The sequence below is a fragment of the Salvia miltiorrhiza genome, unplaced genomic scaffold (genome assembly GCF_028751815.1).
Source record: "Salvia miltiorrhiza cultivar Shanhuang (shh) unplaced genomic scaffold, IMPLAD_Smil_shh original_scaffold_293, whole genome shotgun sequence".
Lineage (NCBI taxonomy): Eukaryota > Viridiplantae > Streptophyta > Magnoliopsida > Lamiales > Lamiaceae > Salvia > Salvia miltiorrhiza.
Window position 1 is genome coordinate 110,246 of NW_026651522.1, and position 14,436 is coordinate 124,681.

Consider the following 14,436-nt stretch of genomic DNA (forward strand, 5'->3'; position numbering starts at 1 on the left):
ATTATGATTTTACATTTCTACGGTTCCACTCAGCTACTAAACAAAAAACTCTTCCAAAACTATGTTAACGGAACACACTATATCATTTATCTAGAAGTGGATGAGGATGTATATTAGTAGCAAATTTCAAGTGGAATTGCAAAATTCAATATACATAGGTCACAATTTGAATAGAGGTCTTTGTATGCAAAGGAGAACTTTGTTTATTTGTATGCAAAAAAAAAATGTTGACATTCAAAATCTGAGAAACCAACAAGAATAACAAGGCATTATGTAAAGGTGAAAACCGCTTAAGGCAAGTGACAGTTACAATTTACAAACATATAATTACATTTTCATTTCCCACTGTTTCTCTTAAGTTACTATAGCTTTAATACATTTTGTATATATGAATTAGTCAGTTCTTGCTCCTGAATTTTGAGCAGTAGGAATTTCATCACTGAGGCCTATTTCATGCATTTCTACCTCACCATGTGGAGGGGAAGGAGAGGTGACCACATTATTCTGCACTGATTCGTGAATATCCTCGGCTCCGCCTTCTGATGATTCTCCAGTAACACTAGAATCCTCCGCGGGATTAATTCTTGAACTCCTAAAATTGATGCAATTGTGTACAAATTGTCTGGTTTTGGTGGTGAATGTTCGTCCAATTGGTGTTTCTGAGCAGAACAGAGCTATTAGTGTTACGGATCCTATAACCAGGAACAACCCTGCAAACTCGTGGAAAGTAAGACTGGAGGTCCCTTGTGAGATCGTCGAGGAAAGTGGATCTTGGGAAGAGTATCCAGGTCCGAAATTCGTTTGTTCAATCTCTGTCATGTTTGAGCCTTGAGTAACATCCAAGATCGCCTTTGAGAAATGCGCAGCTAAAGAAGAGCCCTTCGGAAATGCCTGAAATCTCACAACAATGCCTCTCATAATATGAACCAAATTGGGAAACTAACTTGGAGAGTTGAGAGAGGAAAAGCTTACAAAGCCAAAACCACCGGTCCTGTATGTTGGTCCGGCCATTTTGTATTCGTTGTCATATTTGTTGAGAAGAATTTTCATGTAAGGGATCTCATCAAATATGGCGTCTATGCCTCCGTTTTTGCTCCCCAAGGTCATAGCTTGATGGTATTCTTCGGCTGATGCATAACTCCTGAGCCTTGAAGCACTAATGTGTAGTTGATCTATCAGGAATCTTTTCATGAAGGAACCATCCTGGCAGCCTACATAGTAATTATCTGAAAACGCAAACTTCAATTGATCCACAGTCAGAATAGCTGACAAGTTCGCAGTGTAGCTCTGCATTAGTATGAACGCCATGAACAACCAAAACACCAAGACCAGAGCAGACCAGCTATTTGACACCATATTTCCTGTACAAAATATTTATACTCTTGAATCTTGATATTGGGCAAAAAGTTAAAAAAAATAAGGGCATTTATTCCACAATGTGGATAGATATGTTTGCATGTTTTGAAAGCTCGTAGAGTTCAGTAAAGGAAGAAAGTATTACTTTCAGGGAAAGCAAGAACTGCAACGGGAGACCAATAAACCATTCCAGACTTCTCCTTGGGTGCTCTCATGGAATCTGTTCCGCTGCTAGCCACGCCCACGCGGCGTTCCAACACGAGAAGAACTATTCCCATCACAATGCATGCCACAATGATCGCCAACCAGAGATCCCAACTTAGGGGCTTAACAAAAATCCACATGTCAAACGCCTTCCTGTTTTTAACCACTAGGACGACTCCTGATTCAGAATAGGGGAGCGAAAAATCAACATATTCTGCCCTTGGAGCCCAATTCGTTGTATCCCCCACCACCATATCAAATTCCTATTTTCAGAATAGAAAGGGAAACAGAATGGAAAAGGAAGCCTTTTGTTCAAGCACAATGCAGTTTTTACCATAGCTAATATGCAGTAAGAAACAAAAAAAATGTGATACAATTTGGAAGATCAAAATTACCTCATGTATCTTGTGTAGCATGTCATCATAACTCCAATTAATATCTTTGGTATCATTGTAGATGCGGAACTCATAATTGATGCGAAAAGGTAGTGCCTCGAGGGTAGCCAAGAAAATATCTATAGAAAATCCAGACGCATTTACATGGCCATCTCCAAGATCTATTGCATCAACAAATTCTATGAATCCATGCTTCCAAGGAATTCCAACTCTGAGGTTCCCAGATGTAGGAATAGCCCAACCCGTTGGTCGTGTAAGAGAATCTCCAGGCCACACGATACTTTTGAGTTCGTTTGCTGATGTTGAGTAACTTGTCGATCCACTTGTGCCCATATCTCTTACTATTCCTCTGTCCGGCGTCCAAAATCCTACAGTTTTCTCTCCACTTCCAATCACATTGAATATCTCAAACGCTGAAGGCTTCAGCTTCCCATCAACCAATTCAAAGTCCCCACTCAAGCCTCTAAATTTGATACTTGACAGTTTCTTGAGAAGTTCGGGTCCAAATGTTGAGACACTCAAATTTTTCTGTCTTACATTTATGGATGCGCTCACATTCAAGATGGAAGAATTTATCTTTTCCATTGCAATTGCTAATGCGGTGACCGCATCATAAGCCCACAAACCGTAAGCATTTAGTTCCATAAATGAACCAGTAGAGCTGCTCAAAGTCACATTTCTTTTCCACCTTCCTCGGAAACTCTCAAGGTCTTTTGAGCGTGACAAGTAAGGTCTAATGCCGATAACTCCTTCCATAGAATCATGGGTGGAAGAATCCATGGATTCCATGAAGATTGATAGACTATTCGAGATGATCCATGCATACCCTTCACTCATGACCCCTGCTCTTTTAGCAAGAGGGAACAAACGGTTGCCAAGGGCAAGGTTCATGTGCACCAAGAACACCCTCGTCTGCCTCGTTGCCAACTTGTTGAGTTCTTTCAAGATATCTTTATCATCTGCTGAATTTGGGATAGCCACCATATATGATAGTCCAATATCAGCCTTTTGGAATTCCTTGTTTAGAAGAGAAACAAAGTGACTGCCAGAATCTGTGTCTTCATACAGAACAGCCAATTCTGACCACTGGAAGCCCTTGCAAATGGCTGCAAGAGCCTGCATTTGCACAGCGTCGTCAGGGGTAGCCCTGATGAAGTAGTGGTTATCTGTGTAGGAAGTTGCTGAGCTACTTGAAGCGAAGGAGATAATCGGCACACGAACATTTTGGCCGAGTTCTGCAAAGAATGTATCTTCTGTTGATCTTTGTGGTCCTATGACTCCTTGCACTACTTCCTGCTTCAGTAGCTCTACAACTGCATAACAAGCGCAGATTAATACATTATTGATGCATCAATCAATTATTAGATCTAATCATTCATAAAATACAGAACAATTAGGCAAACAACTTCCACAGAATTCGTAAATATATAATCAGCATGCACATGATTATAGGATAGGAAAAATAAACACTAATAAATCTGACATCCACCATTTCTAACCAACCATTCAACACACAACACAGCAAGCCGGGGGGGATCGGGGGTGCAGGACAACCACCTATAAATAAAAGCCAAGCGGATGTAAAATGCAGGGTTTCAATTGGCAAATACTAACTGTTTTGGACTAAATAATCAATTATCACTAGAACGATCTCCCGTGCGATGCACGGCGAGTATCGAAATTAAACGACATCAATTACTCAATAAAATTATGGATTTGAAAACGTAAATTTTCAACGTATAAAGTGTAATGACAATTATAGTTATTAAATAATTAATAATTATTTGATAATAAAAATTAGCATTATACTTTATTATAATTATAAAGTATGATGCATCATAATAAATAAATAATTCACAAATATAAAAAAATATTTGAAATTATATTTTTTTAATATATACTCCCTCCGTCCACGAAATGAGTACCCATTTGTGGACGGCACGGGTTTTAAGAACTATATGGAGTGTAGTGTGAATAGTTTAAGGGTCCCACTTTTTGAGTGTATTAATTAAAGAGATGTGTGGGGTACACTTGCCAAAAAGGGAAATGGATACTCATTTCGTGGACGGACGAAAAAGGAAATATGAGTACTCATTTCGTGGACGGAGGGAGTATAATAATTTCATCTACAAAGTTATATTAACATTAATACAAAAAAATTATTTTTAAAAAAGAGTTATAAAATGAACCAATATATATTCCTTCACCTCTATTACATTTAAACTATTACATTTAAACTATTATAATTTAAAAAATATATGTAAACACAAACACATGATATTTACTTATTTTTATCTAAAAATACAAAAAAGAAAAAAAGAAAAATAATTAAATTAATATAATAGAAAAAAGTAAACATGTCATTAAGGAGAAAATTAACACTCATTAAAATAGAGAGGAAAGAACAAAATACTATATTTTAAAACTTTAAATAATCATAACTTATTCATTCTAAATTAATTTTTTATCAAAAGAGGAAAGATAAAAGATTTTTTGTAGTAAAGAGGGAGAGAGAAAAAAAATATATAATAACAACAATTATTAAATTACAATAAAACAATTACGATATAATAACAACAATAATAATAGTGCAAAAAAGGAAGAGATAAAAATATAAAAGAATAGAGAAAAAGAAAGAAGAGAGAGAAAAATAATTATCATAAATTTTTTAATTATAATAACTTATTTGTTTCAAATTCATATTTTATGATTTTTATACCAAATTAAAAATCTTGTCATTATCTTTAATTTAAGATAGATATAGAATATTTTTTCATATATCATTTTTTTTAAGAAAATCACTCAAGTATGAAAGAGAGAGTAGAAGAGATAGAAATTGTATGAAAAAAATAGTGAAAAAAACAAAATTTGTGATAGAGTGAGGAGAGAGAAAATGTGGAAAAAAATGCATAGTGGAAGGAAAGAGAAAAATTGACGAGAACAAAAACTGATGTTTCATATAGATATATAGATATAGATTCTCGTTGAGGTTCAGCGACATTTTCACTATAATCCCTATGAAATCACAAAATCGAACATGTCACGTTTACCCTCTTCAAACTACAACAAATTCAAAACTAAAAAAAAAAAAAGTACCAACAGTTTCAAATTAAAAACTCTATATATGTAGTTCCATTTATTTATCTTTTTAGTTTTTCGGACATCTGCGGAAGAAAAACGTAGTGTCACGTTTTACATTTCGCAATCGCACCTTTTTTAAATAAATATATATGTAAAAAGATCCTATAGGTCACATCCGTCCCATATCATGACTAGTTTAGAAAGTCAAATTTTGTAGTAATATATTTTAGCTTCAATCAAACCTTTAGGCTTTACTTTGAAATTAATAATTTTTGTAGTTGACCTTTGACTCAGCTGAAGATGCTCTTTCCCACCTCATCACGAAATTAAGAGGTAGCTAACCCAAACACCTCAAAAATCACATACATTTTTTTATGCTCAAATTCAATCAAAACAAGCTTCAATTTATATAGCAACAAAAAATATATATATTACTTGTAATTTTATTTTTTTCCGTCACAGCGGCGTACCTGCAAAGTTAGCATCAAGAATGCTCTCTGCATTTCTGGTGTGCAGCTGCAACCTTGTAGCATAATTTGGATGGTTTTCGTAAAAATCCGCTACCGCCATTTTCATGCACGAATCCGCCATGGATCCCATCGGCGAGTTCACGTCAAGAACTACGCCAATGGGGATGGCCGAAGGCTGTGAGCCTTGGGAAGTTTTGTTTTTTGCAGCAGAGGCGTAGCTATCAAACAGCAAGAAAAATATCAGAATATTGATTCTGAAGAGATGACAGCGATGAATAATATTGTTAATTATCATGGCCATTCGTTTTCTTTCCATCGTAATGTCACCTACTTGAGATTTTATAAATAGAGAAAAGATGTGATGGATTCTATGCAATAAATTTGAAAGGAATTAACGCGATGTTGAATGATTCAACATATATAGAAGAAACTTGTTTTACGTAGTTATGGATTATTGCACGTAACTCGCAAGCAGGGGCGGATCCAAGATTCAACCTTAGGGGGGGCTGAATCTATTGGACTACGGCGTCTGAAAATATTTACACGGGGGTTCGGGGGCGGGAGCCCCCGAAGCAAATTTTTTTGAGCATTCCGTACACTTTATGGCCATGCATTTTTTTAACAATCACTTAATATAATAGATAATTGTTCGCAATTCAATTAATTCAACATCAAGTAGATTGAAAGCATATATAAAGACATACTTTTATGCATTTTTTTTTTAAGAAAATGTTTCATCTTCTAAACAAATAAACTAATTTTCATAGTTAATAATTAGTAATTTTACTTTTACCTCTAGAATTGACTCAAATTCAACATTAAAAATTAACTAAGAAAGAAAAAATGATAAAAATAATATAATGTAACAACTCAATGTGTTAAGCAATCAATATGGATAGTTGAATACTATAAACAATGTATTACTATATTTTTCCTTGTATTTCTTATTTATATACACATATATATAGATATAAAATAAATATAATTATATATATTATATATATATATATATAATATATATAAACTCAAAAAATGGGAGGGGGCTGAAGCCACCCTGGATCCGCCACTGCTCGCAAGGTTTTCTTGGAATCCAAGGCTTTAAGTCGTGTTTTCTCGACTTGGATTTTTTTTGTTTTTTTCTCTTTTTCTGTAATTGTAATACTATGAAATTTAAAAATCACGCTGCATTAGATTAGAACCTAAAATCTTTGACTTCAAACATTAATCAATCTAGTGTTAGATCAACACATACCCTTGCAATATATTCATTTGAATGAAAATGTTCACGGCTGGTGGGAGGACAGTTGATAGATCATAGAATAATGCAACAATTCACTTAAAATGCCCAATCACAATGAAACCAATTTTTCGAATGACACTACTTTAACATATATACAAATGTCACTTTAATATTTTCAATGACACTACTTCAACATTCAACATACAAATGACACTTTAAAATGTTACAGTGTCATTTGTATGTTGAAGTTGTGTCATTGTGAAACTGATTTTACATGAGTGATTGTGCTAATGTATTAACCACTTTTATCACTAATGTAATTGCACACTCGACTTAGGATTTTATTTGGTATAGTTGTTAACGAGGTTATAGTTAAAATAAAATATATAATGAGTTTTTTCGGATATGAAGTTAGCAATGATAGGAAACTTCATAGAAATTAAACCTAGAGATCGCCAATAAATAGGATGAGATATGAAGTTGACATCGCCCATCGGGGTGGGGGACATTAAGTTCTTATTTTTGCCAAATTTTGGTAAATTGGTCAATTATTGACTTTTCAACACAAAATTAACTGAGCTTATTAAATTGAAACTGTTTCCATTTTACTGTAACCCGAAATGCGGACATTGAAGTTAGAAATTAAGAGTGAGGTGGAACACGTACGCCTAAAAAAAAGTGAGGTGAATCGCTATATATAATACTGAAAGGAAATAAAATAATTACATTTTGTTAATTCTCTCTTTCACTATTTTAATCAAATTCACAAATCTATATTGAAAATAACGATTTTTTCAGTATTATTCTATTTCTTTTTAGTATTATAGCGATTTATTATGTTAATTTTACATAAAATAACATCGTTTTATTTGATCGTTTGATGTGTCCAGCGTATCATCTCCAATGGCCAGGTCAAATTAAAATTGGGAAAAAACCGATGGCCAAACCAGAATTAGAAAAAAAGTTAAAGTTCAATTCTCGAATTCCTAAAACCGTTTTGAATTTACAGGCAATTAGCCTTTTCACTTGAACGTCCGATATGTCCAACGTGCCATTTTTGGATTCCCACATTAGATTAAAATTAATTAGGAAAAATTGATAATTAACCCTAAAAAAAGTTATATATCATGAGGAAGAAAAAAAGCTGAGATGTAATTTCTAAATTTCTAAAACGTTTTAAATTTACAGTCAGTTAACCCTAAAAAAAAAAACTATGATGTTTTTCACTTCTTCAAATAAATCTTCATTAAATTTTGTGTACAAAAACCATAAACCATTATTTATAATAATGAAACTCTTCCGTCAATTTAAAATTTAAATAGTGATATGATCCCGTGATTCTTTATTATGTTTAAAGATATTAATATTGTGATATTTTTTTATTTTATTTAATAGTTTATGAATTATAAATTTGGTAAGCAATTTTGTTTATAAAACTTTTTGATTAGAGAATGTGTCGAAAAGATTAAAATCTCTACAAACCTACTTTCTACTCATCCGAATATTTGAGAGTACTTAATTGGGATGTTCTAATTGCTGAAATGAGCGTCCTTTTATACAAACTTTTCTAATTTGATTTACTATTAATTAATTATCCTAAACTGCACATGTAGTGAGAAAAATATGTGAATTCATTGATGTAATATAGCATGTTCCTCATTTGACCAAGTCAATCTACATAGAGCGTGTTCGACAAATATTAGAGTTATAAATCATCAACGATTTCTTGGTATTTGATTACTTTTCTTAATACATAATTTATTTCTCAAATTAAAGTAATGTCTTGAGCCGTTGCGGCTCATAATGGTAATGGAACCACAAAATCGAGAAATAATAGTATACTAATATTTTACGCCTGGAAAAGTCAAGACGCATAAAGCCATAAATTTGGTCTCCGGTGAGACCAAATGTATTAAAAAAAATGGGTCAGATCGGAACTGGATCGTGGGTTGCTTTTATGGACGTATCATAATCATAAGAAAAAAAATAATTATTGATATAAAAATTATTTTAAATGATTCATATTTTTCCACCAGTTCTAACTGGCAGAGCAGTGGAAAGTTTGAGCGCGACGATAATGTATTTATTTTGATCAAGTAATTATTATTGTAAAAATTAATTATTAATATAAAGAAAGGTAATATTTCAAAACATTACTTTTCTTCATGTCGATAATTAATTTTCATTACAATAATAATTATTTTGAATTATTCAGCCCAAAGTCGCGACCCGCGACTAATTTCGGCCCGACCTGCGCCCAGACCAACTCTCCAGCTCCCATCCGACTCGTCTTACTTATACATGCGATATGACAAAGAATTTGTGTTTATTTAAAATCAATCACACAATTAAAAATAAATAAAAATCGATCACGGCTAGAAATCTCAATATAAAGGGACGTAAAAAATGAACCCCTTCAACAAAGAAATTTTTTTGGTGATAATTTTCTTTGGACCACAATTTAAAACAAATAGTATTATTAATTTCGACTATTAACTTTGAGAAATTCGAATCTATTAGAATTTGGAGAAAACTGATACCATCACAAGTTGTGCAATCACACGCGCCCCAATCCGATCGTATCATTGAGAAATTTCGAAGCGTGAACTCTTGAGAGGTATAAAATCTTTATCCTTTCTTTATATTGAAAAAAGAAAATTAAGGAGATGGGAATGATATGATCATATATGGTATTGTTATTATAATTATTATTAAATTAAATGATTAATAATTATTCTAATTGGGTACTGCAAAGTTTATCAACCCGTAATCGAGTGTGAGCCCATTAGAGATGCGTCAAAGAGGGTGTTTGGCTAAGGCTAAGCTTATTTTAAAGAACTTATAAGATGTTTTAAGAGCTTATAAATTGTAGTTTTTTTAAGAGCTTATAAGTTGTCAAAGTGTTTGGATTCTTGAACTTATAATTTAGAGAGAGAATTTTTTTGTTAAAGAGAGAAAATATATTTTTAGAGAGAGAAAATCGAAGAGAAATGAACTTGAATGATTTATGATGAAAAATAATAAATTATAGTTGAAAAAAATTTGAAAAATAATTGTTGCATATAAGATTATAAAAAAATAAGTTGGGGTAGAGGAACTTATTTTTTAGGGAGCTTATTTTGTCAAACACTTTGAAGGAGCTTATAAGCTCCCAAACACTTTGAAGGAGCTTATAAGCTCCCACACAACTTATAAGCTGTTTTGAAGAGCTTATAAACACTTTGTAATTGGGTCCAAATATTGAGTTGTCTCGTATTATAGGTTTTTTGATTGAATCAATGAAAATATAATTTAGATTTGTTGTTGGAAGTAGATGGTAATTAAAGAAATGAAGGTAAAGCAAGTAGGCGCACGCTGGAAGGTGTGCAATGGGGCCGTATGAGAGACAGAATAAGTAGTAAAAATGTGGAGCTTTTGATTTGATTAGTTATTTGTGAAAGAGAAAAAAGAAAACAGCTAGCAATGGTCCTAAATCCTAATTAACTTCCAAGACTATATATATAGTAGGATGAATTTGGATAGATGTATCTTAGGTTCTAGCCACTTCAATTTCTCGATTTGGCGGATCTTGTAGTTGAGCATTAGCAACAGCAGCGGGTTGATTGGCAAGAGGAGCATAAGCGTCATTTATGTTGCGGACAAAATATTTAAGCTTATTGAAAGCATCGGTGAGGGCAGCAAGAAAAGCAGATAGAGTAAGTCCGGCTAAGATAATCACGAGAGGTGAGGCTGGAGGCACCCTGCGACACGCTGTTGATGAGCGGATCCTGCGAAGAGTATCCGGGTCCAAAGTTCTTCTGCTCCAGACCCGTCATCTCCGGACCCTGAGTGACATTCAGGATGGCTCGGGAACCAAGGGAGATCCAAGAGGCAAGGCGAACCCAAGCCCATCAGTTCTGAAAGTGGGTCCCACAATCTTGTAGCGAGAGTAGTATCGATTGATCAAAAGCTTCATGTCGAATATGGCGTCTATGCCTCCTTTGTCGCTGCCTTTGCGCATGGCGTGGTGGTATTCTTCAAGGGATAGGTAGGACTTGAGCCTGGCGGGGCTAATGTTTAGCTTCTGTGTCAGGAATTCATATGTGAAGGAACCTCTGTGATAGCCGATGAAGTGATCATCAGAAAACGAGAAGTGCAGCTGATCCAGTGTTAGAATGGCCGACAGGTTTGCCGTGTAGCTCTGCATTAGTACGAATGCCGTGAACAGCCAGCACACTAGCACGAAAACTGATGTATTCCTTCTCACCAAGGCCACTGCAATTTTTATCAATTAATTTACTACCCACCTCCATTCAAATTAATTAACTAGAATCAGAATTCTTACTCTCTGGGAAAGCCAAAGCTAATACAGCAGCCAAAAATGGAATTCTGAGTCGACCATTATTATTATTATTATTCGGTTCCTCAACTTGTTCAGCTGCAGCAACAGGAATAGGAGGATCAGCTCGTTCTAATCTCCAAATAAATAATCCCATCACCAGAGAGGCTGCAACAATTGTGACCCACAGATCCCACCTCAATGGCTTCGTAAACGTCCACATGTTGAGTGGCTTATTATTCTTCACAACCAAAACCAATCCTGATTCCGAATAAGGCAGCGTAAAATCCACATACGATGCAAATGGTGGTATCCGCCACCACCATATCATATTTCTGTTCATTTCCACAATCATTTACAATTACTAGCTACTGAATTAATGTGAAGAATTAAGATTGTACCTCAGGGATCTCGCGTAGCATACTGTCATAGCTCCAATTAGTACTGCTGCTCTCGTTGTAGCAACAAAACGTGTAGTTGATAGGAAAGGGCATCTGCTTCAACGCATACAAGAAGATATCCACAGCGAATCCAGTGGCACGCGTCTCATTGGTTGCAGGATCGATCTCCACATTCACAAATTCTTTGAATCCAGGCTTCCATGGCACTCCAACTCGGAGGCTCCCCGAAGGAGGTATAGCCCAACCCTTGGGTTTAATAGTTGAATCACCAGGCCACACCACATTCTTCAATCCTTTCATAAAATAATTCAAGTCCCTCACAATTCCCCTGTGGGGATTCCAAAAACCAACCCTTCTCTCCCCTGTTCCGATCAGATTCACTATCTCGAAATCCGAGGGCTTCAACCTCCCATCAACCACTTCAAAGTAGCCACTGAGCCCTCCGAATCTCGTGCTCAATAGCTCCCTAAGAAGTCGAGGCCCGTACGAGGAAGAGTCTCTTGCCATCATATCGTTATTGCACGGATATTGTGGATGTACAGGGCCGAGATTCTCTACTGCAGATGCTAATGCAGTGATGGTGTCATACGCCCACAGCCCATAAACATTCAAATCCATACCCGCTCTGCTGCTATTTCTCTCCCACCTCTCTTGGAAATATCTCAATTCCTTGGAAGGCGCCACGTAAGGCCTCACCCCCACCACTCCTTCCATGGAATCGCGGGTGCCCGAATCCATGGAGCTCAAGAAGTTGGACAAGCTATCCGTGATTACCCACACACTCCCTTCTCTCATCAATCCTAGTTTCTTAGCAGCGTCAAATAACCGAAATCCGAGAGAAGGGTTCATGTGAACTATGAAAACCCTCGTCTCCTGTTGCTCCAACGAAGTGAGCAGTTTGGTGAGACGCTTGTGGTCTGCTGACCAAGGCATGGGGGTGAGATGCACGATGCCGATTCCAACATCTCGGAAAGCATTGCTGAGATGGGATTGGAATTGATGGGCGTATTCTGCATCCTCATACAGAAGCACAGCTTGAGGCCATTGGAGTTCCTGACAAAGAGCTGCAAGAGCTCGAGCTTGCGTCAGATCATCAATGGTTGCCCTAACAAAGAAGTTGTTTTCTGCAGATGAGCTTCTTGCAGTGATTGATACAATCGGGACATGAGATTTTTTCCCTAATTCCGAGATGAATATATCTTGCGTTGACCCCTGTGGCCCTATGAGGCCTTCAACTTGTTCGTTCTCCAATAAATCTACAACTGCATCACCATCACAAACAATTTAATTTAGGGTTTTGAAGACAAGATGTGATGAAATAAATACCTGCAAAATCAGCTTCGAGAACTGTTGTGGATATCTCGCCCCGCCGTCGATTCACCGTTCTCGCACGCCGAAGCCTAATTTTAATAATCTTTCCTGAAGCTCAGCTGCACTCGGAACTCTTGCGAAGACCACGCACACGTTAGCTCACTGATTGTTCGAGCTGGACGTGCTCTTTAGTTTCCTACACAAAGAGAAAACACCAAGAGACTAAGTTAGAAGGTGCAGCTGCAACAGAGAGATAAAGTAACAGGAAATAGAAGAGATGGGGCAGCAGAGTGGATGCCCGGAAATGGAGCAGCAGCGGCTGTCCGGAAACGACGCGGAGCAGCTGTCGGAGACGACGCAGCCACAGCTGGCAAGACGACGCAGCAGCGGCAGATGGCGAGACGACGCAGCAGCAGCAGCTGGCGAGACGACGCAGCAGCGACTCTCTCCTCGGCTCAGAACTCGGTCTCTCTCAAACCCAAATGTAGTCCTCCTCCGGCAGCACCTCGTTCCGGCAACTCCACTGCCAAATCACCCTCAACCTCACTCAGGCTAACCCACGCAGAGATAGCTCAGTTCGGACGAAGAAGACACACACAAGCACTAAGCTTGTTCACACTTCGCCCAAGACACGGAGATGACAGGAGGTATGGTGAAGGCACAGGCAAGGCTTCTCTCTTTCACACAGAAGACGCAGAGAGAAGGGAGGAGGGAACGAGCGAGTGTTATCAGCTAGGGTTCCACAATTTAACCAAGGAAGATGGGCTGCCAGTTCTGAGCCGAGGAGAGAGTCGCTGCTGCGTCGTCTCGCCAGTTGCTGCTGCTGCGTCGTCTCGCCATCTGCCGCTGCTGCGTCGTCTTGCCAGCTGTGGCTGCGTCGTCTCCGACAGCTGCTCCGCGTCGTTTCCGGACAGCCGCTGCTGCTCCGTTTCTGGGCAGCCACTCTGCTGCCCCATCTCTTCTATTTCCTGTTACTTTATCTCTCTGTTGCAGCTGCACCTTCTAACTTAGTCTCTTGGTGTTTTCTCTTTGTGTAGGAAACTAAAGAGCACGTCCAGCTCGAACAATCAGTGAGCTAACGTGTGCGTGGTCTTCGCAAGAGTTCCGAGTGCAGCTGAGCTTCAGGAAAGATTATTAAAATTAGGCTTCGGCGTGCGAGAACGGTGAATCGACGGCGGGGCGAGATATCCACAACAGTGGTATCAAAGCCTCGTTAGCCTCGCTGTCGCACCCTCCGCGCCGTGGCTCTCCTTAATCAGCGATCCAGATCGCCGCAGGTATGACGAGGTTTTGATCTTAAGCCTCGCTCTGGTAAATTGGCGAAACCTCCCTGTTGTTTAATTCCTAGAGGCTGCCGACTGGCGCAGCATAGGTTGCAATCTAAATTTCTAGAAAACTGCCAACTGGTGCAGTCTAGGATTGAGACTTTGTTGCTGTTTACCATCTTGCATTTTTGGTGTGCTTTTGTGAGTAATCTTAAGTGATTATCCTGTGTGTCACAAACCGTGTGTTTTCCCCTGTTGAATCTGCTCTGTTCTTTGTTGCTTTGCTTTCCGCTGCACTTTCAGATTCTAAAGTGGGATAGTATTTGTGTTCGTTCTTTCTTTTGTTTGTTGAATCTGCATGATTTGTGTGCCCAAAGCTTTGCTAGCTTTGAGAA

General features: G+C 37.4%; 1 protein-coding gene and 1 pseudogene across 1 annotated transcript; both read right to left on the minus strand.

Annotated features, from left to right (window-relative positions):
• Window positions 1-259: 259 nt before the first annotated feature.
• On the minus strand, window positions 260-5,887 carry LOC131003907 (glutamate receptor 2.8-like). Its single transcript, XM_057930477.1, has 5 exons — window positions 5,507-5,887; window positions 1,956-3,268; window positions 1,502-1,823; window positions 973-1,361; window positions 260-891 (listed from the first exon to the last, which is right to left on the minus strand). The coding sequence occupies exons 1-5, from the start codon at window positions 5,820-5,822 to the stop codon at window positions 394-396; spliced, it is 2,838 nt and encodes a 945-aa protein (XP_057786460.1). The 5' UTR covers window positions 5,823-5,887; the 3' UTR covers window positions 260-393.
• A 4,476-nt stretch (window positions 5,888-10,363) lies between these two features.
• Window positions 10,364-13,732, minus strand: LOC131003917 (glutamate receptor 2.7-like; annotated as a pseudogene).
• Window positions 13,733-14,436: the final 704 nt, after the last annotated feature.